The sequence below is a fragment of the Chiroxiphia lanceolata genome, chromosome 1 (assembly GCF_009829145.1).
Source record: "Chiroxiphia lanceolata isolate bChiLan1 chromosome 1, bChiLan1.pri, whole genome shotgun sequence".
Lineage (NCBI taxonomy): Eukaryota > Metazoa > Chordata > Aves > Passeriformes > Pipridae > Chiroxiphia > Chiroxiphia lanceolata.
Window position 1 is genome coordinate 87,560,864 of NC_045637.1, and position 22,351 is coordinate 87,583,214.

The window sequence follows — 22,351 nt, forward strand, 5'->3', positions numbered from 1 at the left end:
GCAGTGAGTTTTCTTAACCATTGAATCTATATTCCATGCTGGGACATCCTGCATCCCACATTGTACAGTTTGATGGATGATTGTAATAGCTAGGGTAAAATTGGTATGCAGAATTGAAATTTTTTGCAAGAGTGGCAGGATTTTAAAATGTTATATCTAGGCTAATAAGTGTTAAATATATGCTGTTTGACATCTGAAAGCAGACTGATTCATAAATGCTATTACAATTGATAGAGCACTTCAGAAGGCCCTGGGCAACGTCAATTCATACATGTAGATTGCCAAGAGTCGGCAAGGAAGCTAGGTTTCATTTTTGCTGCTTTACCAAAATCCTTCAAAGAAACCATTACTTCACAGCTGAGATCTACAGGAAAACTATGGGAAAGTCTATCTGAATCACAGGAGTTTTTATCTAAATAACTCAAGCCAGATTCCTAGTTTAGTTGAAAAAAACCCCAAAGGGCTATCTGACTATTCACTCATGTTTCCACAGTTAATACACAAACTATTCTAAATCAAACCTGGAATTTGGAAGACTTCATGTCTCTATGACTAAAAGTCAAGTTTGAAAAACAAATTCCAGATCCTACTATCATGTGATGTAGACTCTGATCTTTTCAAAGCACAGTCTAAATACCAGTTATAGCAGGAACTCACACATAAACACTTCATTTACAAAGCACCAATCTGATTATGTCTCAACAATGATTCAGGGCAGTGTCAACCTAACTCAGAAACTGCAAGCTCAAACTACAGCAGGCTTCAGAATCAAGATTTTTGAAATGTTTCAGGTCAGTAATATCATTTCACAGCCACTCTCCTGGCTCACAGCCACTCTCATGGCTCTTGCTGCTGGGGTTGCGTGGTAGGTGTACATGAATTTGTTTGGTTGTTGTTTTTCTTTTTTTTTTTTCCTCTCTCCAACTCAACTAGATCCAGCAATGGTTTCCAAACAATCAAAAGCCATTGCTGCTGCTGCCAGCAGGAACGTTCTAACCCAGAAAAAACACCCCAAGAAGGATGCAGCTGTTCAGGTCACTGGCTGTTGGGAGTGTCTGAGCCTGGCGCTAGTACCAGAGGACAGTGTGGGAGATGCCTGAGTACGGTGCAATCAGGTGAATGATTTGCTCTGTTTAGTGTCAGAGCTTAAAGAAGAAGTAGAGAGGCTAAGGAGTATTAGGGATGATGAGGGAACTGGCAGAAGAGCTCACCAAGCCGCCCTCTATCATTTATCACCAGTCCTTGCTCACCAGGGAGGTCTCAGATGATTGGAAGCCGGCTAATGTAATGCCCATCCACAAGAAGGGCCAGAAGGAAGACCTGGGAAACTACAGGCCTGTCAGCCTGACCTCAGTGCCCAGCAAGGTTATGGAAGAGATCATCCTAAGTGTGATAAACAGGAAGCTGTGTGCCCAGGTGGCCAAGAACGCCAGTGGCATCCTGGTCTGTATCAGGAATAGCGTGGCCAGCAGGACCAGGGCAGTGATTCTGCCCCTGTACTTGGCACTAGTTAGGCAGCACCTTGAGTACTGTGTCCAGTTCTGGGCCCCTCAGTTTAGGAAGGACACTGAGGTTCTGGAAAGTGTCCAAAGAAGGGTAACGAGGCTGGTGAAGGGACTGGAGCACAGGCCCTATGAGGAGCGGCTGAGGGAGCTGGGGTTGTTTTAGCCTGGAAAAGAGCAGGTTCAGGGGAGACCTTATTGCTTTCTACAATTACCTGAAAGGAGGTTGGAGTGAGGCAGGGGGTTGATCTCTTCTCCCAGGCAACCAGCAGTAGGACAAGAGGGCACAGTCTTAAGCCAGTAAGTCTTAAGCTGTGCCAGGGGAGGTTTTTTAGAACTGGAATTGCCTTTGCAAAACATCTTTTGTTGCTCCTCATTTCCAATCAGTCACATGTGGGCAAGAGGACATATGTTAGCTGACCCTGCTCATAAGCAGTGGAATATCCATGCCAGTAATTTTCTTCTGTACAGAGACTGGCTTATTTGGCAGCAATGAATGCCACGGGCACAGAATTGTAAATGCCTGCATGTAAGTGCCTGCCTATCTGGAGATAGGCACACATGTCTGTGCATGACACTTTAGGTAGACATTCTGCATCCTGAAAAATGGTGCAAGAAGATAATGGACCAAGAGGGTGGAGATGGGTAAGTCTGAACCTAGTTAGAGTGTAGGAAACCAAATACCAGACAGGAGCATTCAGCTATGTCCAGGTTGGTCCTCTGAAATTGCCAAGGCCTGAGCTATCAGTTATGCCGAGGTAGAGAAACATTAACTATTACTTTATATTCACAGTCAAGAAGAACCTATCTAGCCCCACACTTAAAAGACTGGTCCATCATGGCCCCAAAATACTCATCATGTGATCCAGTTACAAAGTTTTAAGCCACCTCTTCATTTGCTAAGAAAGAAACGGCCATGATGTACACAGCTCCACCACTACAAACAGAAAGCTGACATTTCAGACAGCGGGTCTGATCGCAAAAAGGAGGATGTTGCGTCCAGAAACTTACAGTACAGCTAGTGTAGCTCATGCAGGGCTGATACTGAAACTGCACTGACTGAGTCTGTCAAAGTCACACAGAATTACACACAGAACCGTGATCACAGCACTCTGCTGGGCATTATTTACTGTACCGATCTACATCCAATACCTTAGTAACACATCTATCAGTAGCATGCTAGGCATAAATTTGCATTCATACAAGAACTGTCACATTAGCAACATTGTTCTGAAAGTCAGGTTGCAAAAGACGTTGTATTAACCTACAAATGCAGGACCCCAAATATATACACCTCACTGTGATGAGCTGCAACTTGTCATTTTTATTACAAAACACAGGACAGTGGGCATTCAGTGTTTCTCCCCAAGTGCCTAAGAGAACTCCTTTAGCTGTGCATCTATTCCACAACCCTAGAAGCACTAAGCTAAAATGAACTTTGCCTGTTAATGAGTGTTAAAAGGAGCATTGCATGTTAAGGAATACCAGTTTTTAAGAACTGAAAAGACTGAATTTAATGCACGGTCGGATGAAAAGCAAGGAAAGGAAATACAAGTCTCCAATTATTCTGCAATAAGACAGGCTATGTTTTTATTCCCTTTGTTGAAGAGACTCAGGAAAGCATTACTTTAAAAACATGTTAAAACGAGAAGGAAATGGCATTTAAAACAGCTTCACTTCCTACTTAGGGTAGACCTGAGAGCAAGGGGAGCAAGCATGTAGGAAGGAGAGTGCTTGAAGAAAGGAATAAAAGCACAGTAGCTCGCACTTTTCTGCAATAACATTATGAGCCTGCTGAGAGCAATTACAATAGCACAGACAGCACTTGCTTTATTATGATCTTATTGAATTAAATCTGAGGAAAAAAACTCTGAGATTCAGCGGGGAATTTATTAGAAAATTTTAATGCCAACCTAAATTTGATCCAAAGGCCTCCATATTAAAGGTCATATCCATTACTATATGGTGGGAAACCTTGGATGTCTCTGGTCCTATGTTCCGCCCTTTCTCAGTTTTATTTTCTTTTGTAAGAGTAGGTCAGACTCTCCTTCTCTCAGCTTCACAGCAATCTGTATTAGAGGTACAAGACTGCTATTTACATTTTAAAAAGCCTTAGCTAGCAAGTCAAATAAAGAACTCCAATCTTACTTTTTAAAAAAAGTTGAAAACGAAAACAAAAATCAAGTGGTACTCATGAAATTAATGAGCTGTGCAGATGGATTTTTCCACTTTAGGTGGATATACAAAACATGTGACCTGATCTTGCCTGAATTATCTGCCACTCTTTCCAGATCAACTGTCATTCTGATAGGGCAGTCAGGTATGAACTGACTACTGACTTGCACAGAAAAGCTGTGTAGTGTTTCTAGAAAACAAATTCTCAACTCTTGATTGCTACAAACATGGTCTAGTGGAAGGTGTCCCAGCTCATGGCAGAGGGGTTGGAACCAGATGATCTTTGAAGTCCCTTCCAACCCAAACCATTCTGTGATTCTATGAAAGGCTCCTTGTTTGCATGTCAGCGAACACAATGGTGGCAATGGTTACTGGGCACTTCTGAAGCCCCATCATTCCCCTACACAAAGCTTTCAGCTTTACAACAGGAGATGCACATGCTAAGCACCTGTGAAGAATATACAGTGCACTGTGTAGCTCCACAGTGCCCTTCAGCTTCCCTGAAGGAAGTATTCCCTACAGATTTGCAGCATAGCTACTTGAAGTTACTCTTCTTTTAGCTGAAGATTTAGGAAAGGAATAGAAACATAGATGGCTGGTACTTTACTAAAAGACGAAAAAGACCACAAGTTCTACTTTAATACAGTATTCATTTTTTTCAAATATGAAACTGTATTAGAAGGAAAAAGTTCATGTTCTTGAATGCTTATGTAATTTTGCAGCTTACATTCTAATGACTTCCAGAGTACCTTGAGCTCTCAAGTGCCCATATTAGTCAGCATAAATGTGTGAACACAAGTTTGGATGCTTGTTTTAAATCTCCTCAAGGTACTCTCTGAACAAAAGTCATCCTCTCTTCTCAGCCTATGAGATTATACATTATGGATATTCATTGCACCCCTTACTTTTTCAGTAGCCCCAGGATTCACTCAACGCAGGATGTCTCAGGAAAGGAAGAAGGTTGAAACAAAAGTTTCCTGTACCAGGCCCACTTACGTTTGAAAATACATCCCATCTGATGAGCTGGTAGCAGCAATTTCAGTCTTCCTCCAAAGTACTAGAAAACCTGACAACTGAACTAGGAGGGGGAAGAGGTGCTTCAGGTGCCAGAGTAGAGATACCCATGCATCCTGTGGTGCAGACCATGGTGAGGCAGAATGTTCCCCTGCAGCCCATGGAGGTCCATGGGGGAGCGGAGATCTACCTGCAGCCCGTGGAGGACTCATTGGTGGAGAAGGGGAATGCTCAAAGGAGGCTGTAACCCCATAGGAGGCGCTGAAGTAGGCTCCTGGCAGGACTGTGGAGCTACGGAGAGGAGCCCACGCTGGAGCATGTTTGCTGGCAGGACTTGTGACCCTGAAGGACTGCAGCCCCTGGGAATGACTCACACTGGATAAGTGCATGAAAAACTGTCTCCCAAGGGAGGGACCCCATGCTGGAGCAAGGGAAGAATGTGAGGAGTGCCCCCTGAAGAGGAGGGAGCAACAGAGACCAGGTGTGATGAACCAAATGCAGCCTGCATTTCCTGTCCTCTGCGCCATTTGCAGGGGAGGAAATAGAGAAAATTCGGAGTAAATTTAAGCCTGGGAAGAAGAGAGGAGTGGAAAGAAGGTGTTCTTAAGATTTGGGTTTGTTTCTCATTACCCTTCTCTGATTTGGTTGGTAATAAATTAAACTAATGTCCCCAAGATGAGCCCTGTTTTCCTTTGAGGGTAATTTGGTGAGTGACCTCTCCCTGACCTTATCTCAACCCACAAGCCTTTCACTGTATTTTCTCTCCACTGTCCAGCTGAGGAGATAGAGCAGCTTTGGTGCACACCTGGTGTCCACTCAGGGTCAACCCACCACACAGCCAAACTAAATTTAGTTTCATATACACCTCAGGTACCTTAGCAGATTTGAAACCAAAAGCGCAAATACAATTTGAATGCCACTGAAAGGTCACCACTTCTTAAAGACTTGTGTTCACACAGTCATACGCTGACCTGAGCTTACCCTTCTAGACTTGGATGTGAATGACCTCTAGCTCAGGACCTGCACAGTATTACCCATCAAAAGAGATTGATTGCACGCACTTGCTTTAATGCAATTTGATTTGATAACTACTGTAATTTTCTTCATTAGATAGCTGTTTCTTATCAGTCTTGTCTCATTCAAAAAGGGAAGGAGAGGCTTAATTTCTTACTTATGACATTTGCAAGAAGTCAACAAAATGGCTGCTAGATTAAACTGGAAATATTTAATACTTAATCTTTTCATATAAAAGCTAGCCTTGATGCTAGAGTACAGACATCTTAGTTTTGTACACTGACAAAATCTCTGGGTTTGACTTTTTTTTAGGACTTGAGCAACATATGATTTCAGTTAGTAAGAAGAGGATAGGAATTGCAGGAATAGAAATTTCGGTAATGACACCAGGTAGGATGCCATCAGATTTTGCATACTAGTGTTTAACTCATCTCTTTGCCAGCCATTTTTCCTATTAAACAAGTTCAAAAAAGTGAAATAATAACTATCAATCTATTAATAACTTTAAGTTAATAACTTTAAGTACTTTAATTAATTTTAATTAAGAACTTTAAGTACTTTAGAATACTAAGATAGAGTATTATGTTAGTATGGAGCTGGGATAGAGAACAAGAAAGGCAAGAGGAATGGGAACACAGACATATCTGATTTTGAATTGCTCAAATGACAGGGAATTTTGCTAATTACATCAATATTTGAATGTTTAAATCAGTCCTTTTGTTTTCTAGGACTGAGAGCCTGGTGAATTTTTTACTCACCTCTTGATAAAGAGGATTTGTTATCCTCAGGTTGATATTCTTTTCCTACTGTTTCAACTGATTAAAGAGGTCAGTCACATTCATTCTATTGGTCTTCCTCACCTGCTCTTTCCCAATATAAGCATTTATTTTTCTAATCTCATTTTCACCTTAAACAAATGGTGTATATGTAATACAAATGCTGTATTTTTATCTATGTAAAATATTATTTAATTCAACACATTTCAGATAATGACTACTTTAGCCAACATTTCCACTTACAAGTAGCATTGTAAAATTAGGCTCTACAGAGTAAGACATTAAAATAATTAATTTTGTATCATATTTGAGTTTAACAATGTTAATAAGGACTTTTATCTGAATTTTTGTATATATATATATGTTTACTTGAAAATCTGCAGTTCAATTTAAGGATCTCAGTTAAAAAGACAAGTGAAGTTGCAAAAAATACAAACAGCTGCTTCCCTACTTCTATTTTTTCCTATCCTGGCGTTCACACTGGCTCTCACTTACGTAGAAAATAACAGCATTAACTACTAAGTCTTTCTTCACTATTAATTAGGCAGGGTTTTTAGTTTAGTATTGTCTTCTATGTAGCCCATAAAACATGGTAAGACTGATACAATGTGATCAGCATCCTGCCGGCTTTCTGTCTAGGTAGATTTCCTCCTCCAGAATACTGCTGCTTAGGTGTAAAGGGAATAGCGAACAGATTGAGTTAGATGATAAAGGGATAGTGTTGTAAGACTAGGAATATCGTACCTTAATTCCTGCTCTAAGCATATTTTGCAAACCTGGGCAAATAATTTCGTTCCCTAGGAGCCCAAGTCTTTAAATACATGGTTAAAGTTCAACAAAGTTCCTTAATTTCCACCTCAGTATCTTAAAGACACTGGTGAAATGCACAGCTAAATCGGGCTACTTCTGTAAAGGAGCAGTAGCACGAGTAATTTTCTCTGCCCTCTGCCTTGCCTGTACAGCTGAGAGAACAGAAAAAGTCCCAGCTTTGACAAGTCCCTGGGGATGACACAACAAATGTATGAGTACTGTCATACTCACAGAATTATTAGCAATAAAACAAGCAGTTTGAAAAGACTTACTTCCTTTTTTTCCCCATAAAGCATACCATACATGTGGCAAAGGTATGTTACTGTCAATGGGCTAGTTCTTCAGTGTTATTCTACAGCACAACTTAGCATACCAATTTTTTCTCCTCTTCCCCCACGAGCATAGATACATCATTTTAAAAGCAATTTACAACATGTCAAACTGCTTAAGGAAACTCTTAAAAATCTAATGTATGAAGTTAACCATTGGCATGATTTATTATTGATGTTCCACTGTTATAACTTGACAATTAAGAAATATTGATAAATGTAAACACATTATTGATGTCAATTAAAAAGCACAAGATTGATTAACCTCCCAGAGGTATACTGGCACAAGCAGCTAGACAGCAATCACTCCCAGTAAGTATTCACTACTGACAAATGTGTATAGAAATTAGACTTCTGAGAGACAAAAAGTACTTTCAAATAAAATTAAGATAATTTGAACACAGAACCAAAGCATTGGGTCAACAACAAAATCAACAAAATTACAAACAAGGTCTGCATTAATGTGAAAAGCTAAGTGATTAAGTCATATAATGCTCTCATTAACCACACGTTTGGACAAAAATATGGTTAAAAATTACCAAAGCAACTGCTCAGCAGTGAATTATGCTCACAGGAGAAAAACTATGAATGTATTATTTAGCCACTATATTGCAATATTCATAACTGCTCTGGTGAGGGACAGGATATTATTTCTACAGCATAAACAGCAGATCTTTGTTTCAAACTACGCATTTATGTACTTTCTATGGGTGACCAAATTATAAAGGTGAACTTGAAACTCTGGTTTACTCCCTGCAAAGAAAATAGCCTAGGAAGGATGTTCAGGCAGCCCATACCTAGAAGAGGGGAAACATATATCTGATGTAACCCAGAGAAAACAACAACAAGAATAAGTCAAATTTAAATGTGACTGGAAGAGTTTAGGCTTCTTTTTTCTTCTGCTTTTTAGTTGCTTTCAGAATGAATGTACTGGCATAATGCCTGTCACCAAGATGAAGGGCACTGCAGCTATAGCCTTTAATGGACAAAAAAACCCCAGGCTCACCTCAGAAAGCACAGAGCTAAAGACAGCAGCAATGCACCAAGTGCCAAGGAGACTGCGTAAACACTAATTAAACTTTCTCTCTACAGTCTTGTCTAGAAAACAGCTTTCCCTGCTTAAACTTCCAAGGGCTGGATGAGACATGCTGATACTGGAGTCTAGCAACTTTCTTCCCTAAATCTTGGCCTTCATAACAACTTGATGGATCAAAGACATTTTCCTCAACACAAGCATCTTACTACAGAGACAATAGACAGAATCTGAATTACTGCAAAAAAGGTAATACTGAAACATAACACATCAGTGATAAAGCTTCTTTGTTTGAAAGAGCTTTTATGTGAAGGCCACACATAAGTTTATTGTCAAAATAAAACCAGATCACTGTGAATCTATCCGGCTGCAAATTCATTTAAATGGTCTTAGTGAGAGAGATCATGTTTGGTGCTATGATAAACTCAGGAGTATTCAGTGGATCCCCAGAAGATTACAATATATGCAGGCACACCAGACACAGAGGACAGGGAAGAAAGCTTCCTTTTCTATTTTTTTTTTTTTTCAGATTTTTATTAAATGACAGTTAACATTAGTGGATTTTATAAACAGTTTTCATTTTGACAAGCATTTTCAAAATAAGAAAAAAAGCATCACCTTTGCAACTGGAATAATGGAAGAGTTTTAGTGACTGAACCAACAGAAGAAGCATGAAGATAATAAGATGGGGAAATAAAAAGCACGCGTGAAACCAGACTCTTGAAGCAAATAGGACAAACAGGAGCTCTTTGCAGGCTGCCTTTATGCTGAGAATGAACAAGAGAATAAATTCTTTAGACTTGACAAACTATCCGTGAAAGAAACAAACAAAAGAAAGGCACCTGATTTAGAGTGGCAGGGGATGATTTTACAGCACATTTTCAATGTGCTGAGAAGCATCTGAAAGGTCAGAAAAGAATTCAAGTAGCTTAAGGAGGAGCTAAAGTGCCTTCTCTTCCCGTTGTTAGCTGTGAAGGGAGAAAATGTAACTGTAATATACTGAGATACTGATGAATGAGCATGGGAGGGGGGGAAACGGACGGACAGAAAATGTCATTAAAAAACCCCACTGTACCACAGCTACAGGACTAGGTGACTTGTTGTATAGTGAGGGTGTCAACATCAACATCGTCATCCTGAACTACAGACTGCAATTCAAGGGCAGCAAAACACAGTCCTGGGGATCAGAGGCACCAGACAAATGTGCCAAAGCTCCTCCTGGAGGGAAGCGTGCCGGCTCAGTTGCTGCTGCACCACTGAACTGAACGCTGTCTCCTTTTCATAAGCAGTACAAAACCAGGAAGGAAAGTTTTCTGAGCAAGGAAAAAAGAAAACAACAACAGATTAAAAAGCAATCAACAAATGGTGGGAGATCAAGAGATCACTAGTGTAACAACAGGACTTTTCTTTCTCACTCTTTTCACAAGTCCTCCAAACAGCAATCTCTTTAATTTCCTGAAGGTCTAGCTGTACATAAAACGGGTTTACCCCTGAAAAGGGATGTTCGTTGAAAGATCAATGATCTGATGTAACCATAAGTCACATTACACATATAAGGCTGTTACTAGGTTATATGTTTCATAAATAACACAGAAAATTGCCATACTTTTCCTTTTCCTATTCAGTAATAAAGAGATGCTCCACAAATGTTCTGCTCTGCAGTAGACCACATACAGCAAGAAAGACAGAAAGTTACTCAAAGGTTAATATAATTTAATGCAAGAAACTCAATCTTCAAACCCTCCCTCAATGGGCACCACTACAAACCAGACTGACAGGCATCAAAGCAAGATCACATGGTCAGATTAGTAACACAGCAGAAGTAATTTGACCTGTGATCAAAACTTCAACACTTATTTCTGCTTTCCCTCTCTTGACACTATGTTTTATTTGTACTAAGAAACACAAGCACTTGCTGTTACCTCATTTGGAAGAGGTCCCCCTCGAAGTTTTATTGCAACAGCCACCCCTAAGAACCATATTCATTTACACACTGGGCTGAGCCCAGGAGAACTGGAAGCACAAGGAAGGAGTGGCAGATGAACACTTCTGCCTGAAAATGTGAGCCGCCTTTGCTTCTGAAGCTTTCTTGAGCACAGAATGGTTAGTGCTGCTAACTATTTCAAGGAGCTACTGACCAGCCAGGCTGATAAAACTCACTCTTTTCTATGTGGAAGTTTATACCTAACATTTGTTTGATTGGATGTGACATACTGCCATTCCAAATTGCTCATGAGAAAGTGAGTCCTTCTCTTGTCCTTCAGACAGCCCTCCTCTGTGCATAACATCAGATGCCCAGATCTCTGGATGCATTATATAACTACTGTTACTATTTATGATAAGGCCCCAACCTCACTGGAGTAGCCATTTAATACATGTAACAAAAATAATGACAGTTCTTTATGACATGTAATTAGAGTATTTTAAAAGCAGCTGCCAACACTCAACAGTCTTTATTTTTTTATTTTTTTTTTTTAGGAAAGGTAACTGCATACCTCAAATGCTGTGTTTTACCCTGAGCTCTTAGATCAGAAAGACAAAGCTTTATTCTATCCTCGAGTTGCCTCTGCTGGTGACCTAAAGGTTACTTTGAATGCAGGGTCTATTTTGGTATTTAATACTGCAGACAGAACCTGCCACTTGTAGTTTAGTCAGCAAAGCAAACGGCAGCGAATCACTTGTGAAAACACAATCTTGTTCTCCATCAGGACAGTTAAATGAAAGCCTAAGGAGTAACACTGCTCTGGGGACTCACACAGGTGTAACCTGGAGAGCCATGCCACCTGAAGACGAATAAAATGTCTATTACACTTCCTTCACCCTCAGATGCCAGAAATTAAGCTGATATGACAGCTCTGAGCTTTTGGCATCTGTTACAGTATTCCAAATCTCCAAAGCTAGCTTACAGGCCAAGATGAAAAAGGTATCTGAAAAAGCTAGACAAAGTAGACTGTGCTGATAACAAGTCTTGGAAAGGGACAAGTTCTGATTTACCTGGGTATCTGCTTAAATTTACCAACCCTTTCTCAAAGTCACTCCTACAACACCTATTTCTTTGTTCCTCCTCCCTTTCAATCCCCAAAACCACATGGATATTTACTGTATATAAAATGCATTTACTCTCCTATGGGAATATAAATCCAGTATAGCTCTGAATTTACTGCCTCCCAATTTCAATTTCAAGCTTTCTCTTGTTTACTGAAAGACAGGTATGTTATGTTATACATTCCTCTACCTGCATCTCGGTCTCTTTCCAAGCAAAGAGCACTGAAATTTAATATATGTTCAGGATTTCCACTGCTGTCTTAATCATATTCTTCCTGGAAGGTTACTGTTATAAAGAAGTTTTCAAACTGCATGCAATATAAGTGTAACTTGAGCATTTAAATGACCTTAAGGGAAAGAAAATATCTAAAAATATCACCCTAAAGATCTTTGAAATTTAAAAAACAAACAAACCAACAAACACAGAAAAATCCCCCCAATGGCTTCTAAACTGTAAGTCAGCTGATTTAAATCTGGTTTGTGGCTTTGCCTTAAGCTTCCAGTATAATTTCGCTAAATGCAAGTAAGGAACCAATCAAGTGAGAATTCATGATCTGCTAAAGCAATTAAAAACTGACTACCAGGCTAGGAGGAAGAGAAGTGCAAGAGGCTCGTGCCAACCATTTGCTAAATTCTAGATGCAATTCCAAGGATTTAGAAGTGTACAGATAGTGCACTGATGCTGGGTACTGATTTGATAAAACTTTCAGTAGGATCTTTGTCCATGTTTTGATTATGCCACTCACTTCCTGCTTTCCTACTGTGAATGAGGCATTTGAAAACTTTACTGTGTCTACACTTGCTTCAACAAGCTAAATGGCTTGAGATGTAACAAAAGTTCTCTGTGCATACTGTTGGCTCTATCCTGGTTGGAACATGAGGTCCAACTGTAATAAATACAAATATATTACACAAGTAAAAAACCCAACAAACTTCCAAGGATGTTCCTCTTATTGAAGAACTGTAAGTCTACAATTTTTTGTAGAAAAATGGCTATTTGCCATTGTGAAGCTGAAAAGAAAAGAAGATAAAATTCAGGGAGATTCTCAAGAAAAACAGTAAATTAATCTGTGATTTTAAAACTTCCTTGCAGTCACAAGCCTGATAAGAGGAAATCATATTAGAGCTCCAATGTAATTGTCTGCCAGCAGGAAAACATGACTTGCCAATACCATACACATTCCTGAACAGTAGTGTGGGTGCTGGCCCCTGTGCTCAAGAAGCTTTTCCAGCTATTCTTTTCTCTTGGTTTCAAAACTGCTGCCAACATAATGAAACACATTTTTTTTTTGCAACTTTCTTACATATTCATAAAAATTAGACAGAAAAACGACTTGTAGCCTGAAACTAGATTTTTGATAATGAACCTTCTCCTGCAAAGGGCATCTAGCCTACAGTGCTCTGCAGTATAAACACAACTATGTTCAGATATACAGAATATTTCCTAAAGTTTCATAAGAGACAGTCAATTCCAGTGTTGCTCACAACTGTGTAAATTGGTACCAGACTCCCAATACTCAACAAAATGCTTTCAGTCCATAAATACATACACCTTGACATTTACTAATTTACCTGCTATTGCTGAAAACAAATCACAGGATTACTAGAACTGAACTACGGAAAACAATGGGAATATTTGCTGCTCAAAGGATGAGCAATCAATCCAAAGCAGGTGCAGTAAACTAAGATAGTACCTCTAGCTTTTGTTTTCTAGAGTGACTATAATTGAAATTGCTTGTCTTGCTAATATTTATTAAACATGCTTTAATACTTATGCTATTTTGATTAACAGAAAATTTCCTTATGCCATGGCTATATTATCTCCAGTTCATAATAATATGAGTGCTATATCTGTACATTCATTCAGTATAATTTCCACTTCTATTCAGTTGTTACTCAAATTTACGACATTGCCAAGATAAGATACTGCTAATGAACACCTCAAGAAGGCACAGTACTTGGCTGCACTGACAATTCGGCTTGCTAAAAAAAATAAATCCAAAAGAACTGTTATTTTGCACAAATTTCAAAACAAGACCATACTAATAATTTTGAATACAAAGAAACATAGGAATACAAGACCAAAATCTCCCACTAAGTATGACATTGGCTTTTATCAAGGCATACTCATGAAGCATTTTATTAAAAGAAATGAAGCTAAAGTTACTACAGTCAATGAATATTTCAAGGATTAGAATGCACCTTACAACATGCTGCAAATGTGAAAAATGCTGGAAGTACTCAACAGTTATCATTATCAGTGGAACCTTTCTAATAGAGTTATCATGCTTCAAAACCACATTCCTTCATTCTTCTACACATCTGAAGGGAACAGTAAGAGAGGTCAAGCCTGAAGAAAAACAAATTCAAAAGAAAAGTTCATCTCTTCCCTTAAAAAAGCACCAATGACCAGATAGCTGTAAAGGAAGCACATCCACGTGTCCTGTCTAACTGCTCACAGTACATTTCTTGTCTCCTTGCTCAAGGTTTGTACAAACCATGATTCTAATCAGTTTGGATTATTTAAAAAGAGAAATGAAAGCTGTGAAATATCAAAACTGCTGAAGAGTACTGTAGTTGTGTGATGTCAAAACCAGTAAAATCGATAATAAAGCCTTCAGAGCTGCCAGGAAAAACAAAATACAAAGCAAAACTACCAAGAAGACGGCTGGTAGTTACAATATAAAACTGAGGAGAAAGTACTATGGAGGAATATGTAAGAATGAGATCTATAAAATAAAACATGGCTTTAATCAGAGCACACAGGTCTAATATATATTTTGAATTTCACTTTTATATTTTCATTTCAAAACTTGAGAGACAGCATGCCACAAAGAAAACTACTTCAAAACACTCAGTATTAGCCTATCTTCAAAGTGGCTTGTATAAATCTTAAATTTCAGCAGCAGCAGTACATTTCAGTGCAAATTCTCCTACTGATAATATACTCCAAATAGTAATGGAAACTCACAAATGAAGTCATATTAGCATGACTAATTCCATGGGGAATGGCTGTTATGAAAATCCTCAAAGGACCTCAAGAGTTTGCCTCAGAACTTTTTAAAACTTTCTGGTTCAAACTTACTTGTGACAACGCATTTCTCTCAACACCTTTCTTTACAGGAAAGACACCGCAAATTGTGTTGTTTACACAGTAAACGCACACATGCAAAATCTTTATAGTGTTGAAAAAGAATTAGAGTTGTTCCTTCCTGTAGACAGACTATTTTTAAAATTGAAACCAATAGTAAGCAGAGGAGGATCAAGGCAGAGATTAATGTTCCTCCATGCTTTTCAGCATTATAAAGCTACTTTTATAACACTGAAGCAAATCGTACAGTGACTGACACGAACAAAATGACAGTAATCTGTCACTATTTCACATTTTCCACTAGGCTGATTCAAATAGTTATTTATGAACCTCACACTTCAATGGTCACTTTGATGACTAAACCATAAATTAGAATGTAAAGTGAATATAAATTTGATTTTAGAGTAACAATAAATTGTCAACAAAGAGGGATATTATTTAATTTCTACCGACATACTATGAAAAAGTCGGCAATACCAAGATGATCTACATCATAATAAACCCCAAACTTAGCAAAAAACTGTATGCTACATCTCATGTTTGCTTCAGTACTTCTGCATTTAAAAATAAAAACACTTTATATTATGTTTGGTTAGTTTTAAATATAAAGTCTTAATAATGACTTCATTACTTAGATCTTCAATTAAACGGGGAGGAAGAATGAATTTTTTTCCACAGAGTATGATGAAATTTAAGAGCAAGTAAATATTACTATGAATTTAGATGCTAAGGTTTTTAATAGTCCCAATGAAAAACTGGCTTTAAAGACAGTTGCTGTTTTTACAATATTTATCTCTTGCTTTACAGCTGAAAGTGAGTGACACTGAAACATAACAGAAGTTCTGCAAAGCACAAAAGTTCTCAATTTTTTACAGCAAAAAAATCTTTATTACCCAAACATCAAGTCTTATAGGGATTTGTGTAAAAAAATTATCTTGATAAAATAATTTTCTTTTATCAGATTATTTTTTGTTAAAAAGTTCCATTGTGTATTATGTTACTCTGTGTGTTACTGTCTGTTACTCCTGGAAATATGTAAGATAAACCCTTCCAAAACTGAACGCTTATACTTTGTCTGGAAAATTTCTACAAGTTTGACATTTAAGATTTGATTTAAGAGATACTTCAACAACTGAACCTGGGTCCAGGCAGAGGCACAGCAAGAAGGCATAAATGAAGTTAATCCTATTGTATGATGCTATTGGTGAGAACTCAGCACCACACTCAAAAACCTGGAGACGGGTTAAGTGCATTAACACAGCAGAAAATCTGACTCCACATCACAGACTTTACACTATAAATATCTGCAGCCACGAGGTCCCTCCATAGCCACTGTCCCTTGAGCAGGGATGCTTCTCAAGGCGAGGTACCCCATGCAGTAGCCCACGAGGTACCGAGGCTGAGAGATACCTTACCTGACACCAGACATCAACAGGTTGGTAACTGAACCGCCCACCAAGCACACCTTGCACTGCCATCCTGTCACGCAAGAAAAACAGCCTTTCGTCTCGCATGCAGCAAGCTCCAACAGAAACTCCGTGACATCCAGAACAAGTGGTGGATCGATCTAGCTGTAAAAACTCAATTATGCGCAGATATGGGTGATCACAAAGGTTTCTATGAAGCCTTGAAGACAGCATACGGGCCCACATACCAGGTACAAAGCCCTCTACTCAGTGCTGATGGCCAAACGCTTCTAACAGATAAAACCTCCATTCTGAATCGATGGTCTGAACACTTTCAAACTCTTTTCAGTACCAACCGTGTGGTCCAAGACTCAGCAATTCAGTCCATCACACAACAACCAGTAAAGTATGAATTGGATACAGCCCCCACTTTAGAAGAAACCCTCAAGGCCATACAGCAGGTAAAAATCGGCAAGGCAGCTGGGGTTGATGGAATTCCACCTGAAGTCTGGAAACATGGGGGCCTTGCACTCCACACCAAATTTCACGAGTTTGTGGTGCGCTGCTGGGAGCTCGGTGAACTACCTTCAGACCTTCGTGATGCTGTCATCATCACTTTGTATAAGAAGAAAGGTATTAAATCTGACTGCTCAAACTACCGTGGTATTACTCTGCTCTCCATTGCTGGCAAAATCCTGGCAAGAATACTCTTGAACAGACTAATACCCACTATAGCTGAAGGGATCCTACCTGAAAGTCAGTGTGGTTTCAGAGCCAACAGAAGCACCACAGACATGGTATTTGTTCTCAGACAACTGCAAGAGAAATGCAGGGAACAGAGCAAAGGTCTTTATGTAACCTTTGTCGACCTCACCAAGGCTTTTGATACTGTGAGCAGAAAAGGTCTATGGCAGATTTTGGAACGTTTAGGTTGTCCCCCCAAGTTCCTTAAAATGATCATCTCACTTCATGAGGATCAGCACGGCCAAGTCAGATATGGCAACACACTTTCTGAGCCCTTTTTAATTAAGAATGGTGTGAAACAAGGCTGCGTTCTCGCTCCTACCCTATTCACCATCTTCTTTAGCATGATGCTCCAAAGGGCCACAGCAGACCTCGATGATCAGGACGGTATCTACATTCGATATCGTACTGATGGAAGCCTGTTCAATCTAAGGCGTCTGAAGGCCCACACCAAGACCCTAAACCATCTTGTCCGGGAGCTGCTTTATGCTGATGATGCCGCCCTTGTTGCCCACACAGAAGCAGCCCTGCAACGTTTAACATCCTGCTTTGCAGATGCTGCTGAGCTCTTTGGGCTGGAAGTCAGCCTAAAGAAGACAGAAGTTCTCCATCAACCTGCACCTCAGGAAGTCTTCCATCATCCCCATATCACCATTGGCGAATCAGAGCTCAAATCAGTCCAGCAGTTTAATTACCTAGGTAGCCTCATCTCCTCGGATGGCAAGATTGACAGGGAGATAGACAACAGGTTGGCAAAGGCATACAGTGCTTTCGGAAAACTCCACAAAAGAGTATGGCGTAATAAACACTTGAAGAAAAGCACCAAGATCAGTGTTTACAAAGCCATAGTGTTGTCTACTCTCTTGTATGGTTCCGAATCATGGGTCATCTACCGCCACCACCTGCGTCTCCTAGAACGCTTCCATCAGCGCTGCCTCCGTACAATCTTAAACATCCACTGGTCAGATTATGTGACCAATACATCTGTTCTTGAGCAAGCAGCAGTCACAAGTGTAGAGGCCATGCTGATGAGAACACAGCTGCGATGGGCAGGGTACGTCTCAAGGATGAAGGACCACCGCCTCCCTAAGATCTTGCTCTATGGTGAACTTGCCACTGGCCGCCGCAAGAGAGGAGCCCCGAAGAAAAGATACAAGGACTCCCTGAAACAACATCTCAGCCTTGGCCATATTGATCACCATAATTGGTCCACTCTGGCCTCAAATCGGGAGGCTTGGAGACACAGCATCTATAACGCAGCGGAAGCCTTTGAGAACACACGCAGGATCTCTCTCGAGGAGAAAAGGCAACGCAGGAAGAACCGTGTCTTGCTGAATACTTCATCTAAGGAGTCTTTCTGTTGTGCCTTTTGCAACCGGATATGTCTGTCACGTATTGGCCTCATAAGTCACCAACGTGCCTGTAACAAATGTGGATAAAGCCTTCCCAAATCTTCGTTCGCGAAGCCCAGCCATGATGATGATGATGAACATTTAAGATACATATAGCAAGCTTAAGCAGTAATTTTTGTATCCCATACTAACTTAAAGGGTAGTATGTAGTGGAGCATTGACTGCCAATCTGTTTGTCATAATTAAGTATTTTACATACATAAATTTACTGATTAGAACGCAAGAGACTAACTACTAGGTCAGATTTGTACAAGTGATACCCGACTCTTCTCCTGTGACACCCCTTCCTTCATTTTATTCTCCAGCCTCTAGTACTTCCCTGGAGATGTATCAAGGATGTCAAGGCTCTCCAAGACAAAACCTCAAAAATAAGAGCTGAAAAGACTAATTATCATCACCTACAGATACGAGAAAAAACACCATAATATTTAAACGCAATTGCATTGTAGCAATCCAGTCTGAATTGTTTCTTCGAGAAACACTTAAAATACAAAAATAGCAGTGTTTAGGTTAAAAAAAGATAGCAAAACTATGGTAGCACAAAACAACACCTGTTCCTGGAAGAAGACACGCCAAAGAAACAATTTAAGTTGCACCTAAGTATTCATACTTAATTGTCAAATCAAAGGGCCCAGCTTCCTACTGAAATAATCCATCTAACTGACCTGTGGGTTGTTTAAAGACACATGTTAAAACAAACCATGGAGGAACAGGTGCACATATTCATTTGATGTTTAATAAAAGTACTACTGAGCTCTGACTGGTGTCAGCAAGTGAAGATTTTGCAAGGAGGAACTGCTTAAGCATTGCAAGTGCCCTTAGAGAGTTCAGATGTAGAAACTTGCTTCCTTCTAATTTCCAGTGGTCACTATAGACAGACAGTGGGTATGCATGAGAAGTTAAAAAGTATCTAAAGTTCAATGAAGTCTAATTTGTGTCTAAATGAGATGTTATAAATGGTACTCAGACAAGAAAAATACTACCAGCGATTTAAATATTCCAAAGAAAAATGTATCATGCTGTATGGACCCATTTACCCAGAATTTACTTAATTCACTTTAGGATTTTTTCGTTCTAACACTGTATCAGGACATAGGAAAAAAGAGACATGGAAGAAGGCAAGACTATTTGAAGTGAGTGTCACAGTCACCCTTCTAAACCTATGATGTGAGGAGGAAAGGCTGAAGAAAGGAATCTAATACACATAACCTAGAGGAAACAGATTCAAAGGAAAATTAGGGCAGAATAGAGAAGCAGAGTGAAGAGACAGCAAAACAAACAGCAGAGAAGGTAACAAGAGTATATAAACTTTTGACAGCAAGGCCTGTTCCAGTTAATGGAACCAACAACCCTAAATCCCCCTATTGCAACCATCGTGTACAAACAGATGTTTCCCATGATTTCAAACTCGGACATACAAAAATCAACATTCATCTATGGATGTTTTGAGCAAGGATCTATTTTTTCCATCTCCAGTGGCATAAGATAGTTAACTGAGGAGGGTACAACTCTTAGATAAAATGAGAGAAATAAACATACCTGCCGACGAATAACCTCTAGGTTTGCTTTGGCTTTATTCACTAGTTCTTCTATTTTTTCAGAATCCTTTATATTCTTGTTTTCTCTGAAGGCATCTCTTATCCTTCTGATGGCATATGTTCTAAACACAAACAGGAAGATGTGTATTAACAGGTGTGCCACAATTTACGAAATTTCAACATTCCTTAAAACAAGCTAATGTAAAGAAAAAAATGCATACACACACATACACATACATATTTTGCCCCATTTTATTCCTATATCTTTTTATTCAGGGTCTTGTCTTGCCAGAATTGAAACAGTGTCCAGATTCTTTAATTAAAAAAAAAGTGGGTTTACTGGAAGCTGTTGTAGAAACATTTAATATTTCACATATCAATCCATCCTTAGTGCTGCAACAATACTGTTGGATGCCTGGCATGAATACTGCAAAGCTCAAGAACATAACAAAAGCCTAAGGACCAGAAAGTCATTCCCCAGATTATTTTGAATCAGCATGACTATTCTTAATCTGCATATTTTAAAGGTCATTGAGCTAGTCACTAAATACATTATATATTTTTACTAGGTCTGATGTTGTAAACTAGCAGCAAACAAAGGCAGACTGATGGACCAGCCATAACGAAAAGGACTCCTTCCCTGTCATCCTTTTCCTCTCCTGCCAAGGTATATTTCACCCCTCATTCCAACATCTCCTCATCCATTTCCCCACTTAGAAGCAATAACAGGACATTATTCTGCAAGCAGGAAGATGCTATGATCTCTGCTTTCAGAGAGGCAGATTCAAAGCTGTAGCCTTTTCCAACTGCCTCTTCTTTCCAACTGCAGCCTGCAGAATACTGCTCAATACAAAATGGGGCCCATTTCCATATTAAAATAAAATTTTCAGACTTAGAGGTAGATACTTTCTTTACATGGGTCTTTGGGAGGGGCAGGAGAAATGGCAGTAAACTAAACCTGCTCAGCTACCTCTATAGTGTCCCAATTCTGTACCACCACATCACATCAATATCACTTTTACTCCAGAAAGTAAAACCCTACATGTGGCACTGGAAGGAAACAAAAGGCTGCTGCAAATACCATAAATAGTTTAATATTTCAACAACCCTTTTCAATCTTCTATAACAGTGAAACTTGAGAGACAAAATTGGCTAAAACTCTATCAAAAAATGCAAAGACAACATTGAAAAATAAAATTATTGCAGGAAGAGACTGAAGAAGGGAGAGGAAGAAGAGGGAAGATGAATAGCCAGTGGCACTCTGTTCCATTAGATGGTGCTATCCAGCTCCTAATGCAGCTTTCACCAGCCAAGCAGTGTATTTTCTCTTTGAGCTCATAAATAATACATTTCAATCACAGGAATCAGGATGGTTATGGAGTGCCACTCTGCTGCCGCACACTGGCAGATGGCGCGTGCTTTTAATTAGGGCCTGTTCACCTATAATGTGACACGGGGGTGCAGGAGTGAGTGTGTGTGTGTTTGTATGTCTGAAGTTAATAGAATGTATTAAATATGGAAGCTCATTCTCATCTGCAGCTGCTGTCCCAGCAAGATTTGAAGGGGAAGGTGATTATTTCTTCTAGAAAAGAAACAACCTCAAATCATTAGGATGTAGTATAATTCTGTTGCTTGATAATGGATTGATTTCAAATCACCCCATATACATATGTAGGTTAAACTGTGCAGAAACATATATTTTCTGAAAGGACATGTTTCCAAGAGATACAAAGACTAACATAAACATATTTAGCTTAAAAGTAAAAACAACACCACCACCAAGTATCCATTAGTGGGTACAAGTCTTTCAATATGCAATACAAACGAGTAAATGCTATCTACATAAAAAAGATAGATGGGACAAAAGCAAATTCTTGTTCAGTATAATGCCTACAGCTGGTGGGTTTTTTTTTGTTCTGTACATATGATGCATTAATTGTTACATCTTGTCTCTCTTCCTCTCACTACATCCAACAATTGTTGAGAAAGAAGAGATACATACTTAGAAAACAGATCAATTTTTATCTATAATCATAAAGTTGCACTGTTTTTACCTTTTATGATTTCTTTAAACTTTTATGAATATTAACACCCAAAGGAAGTCATTTTACATAGTCTTTAACACAATCTTAATTCTACAGCTAAATCAATGTATCCCCACTATTCTCTAAACACACTTTAAAGACTAGCTCTATATCCTGACACTACTCTTTACCAAGCTTACATTGAGATTCAATATATCACTTAAAATAAGGATGAGCTCAATTCAAAGCTCAAACCCAATACTATAATGACTGTAAAACATACTTTCCTCCCTACTGAGACGTGCCAGGGGAACATTTTACCAACACTCAAATTCTTTAAAATTATGTAAAAAGTGTTAAGATATAAACAAACTGGCAGGTTTGGAGTAGAGGGTTTTTTTGTGAGTGTTTTTTCTTTTAAATAACAACTTTTTATAT

The 22,351-nt window shown here is 39.1% G+C and overlaps 1 protein-coding gene across 5 annotated transcripts in view; it reads right to left on the reverse strand.

Moving 5' to 3' along the window:
* LYRM4 (LYR motif containing 4) overlaps nucleotides 1–22,351 on the reverse strand; it is a 95,380-nt gene that overhangs the window by 49,369 nt on the left and 23,660 nt on the right. For 3 of the 5 annotated variants that reach the window (XR_004361051.1, XR_004361052.1, XM_032712543.1), the window contains exon 2: nucleotides 19,891–20,011. The exons of 1 other annotated variant lie outside the window; for it this stretch is intronic. Coding sequence is in view for 2 of the 4 variants with exons in the window: in XM_032712543.1 (XP_032568434.1) it covers nucleotides 19,891–20,011 (121 nt within the window). In the remaining 2 variants the exon portion in view is untranslated. Of the gene's footprint in view, nucleotides 1–19,028; nucleotides 19,220–19,890; nucleotides 20,012–22,351 lie in introns of those variants that run through there. One more of the 5 variants, XM_032712563.1, reaches the window with a different exon arrangement.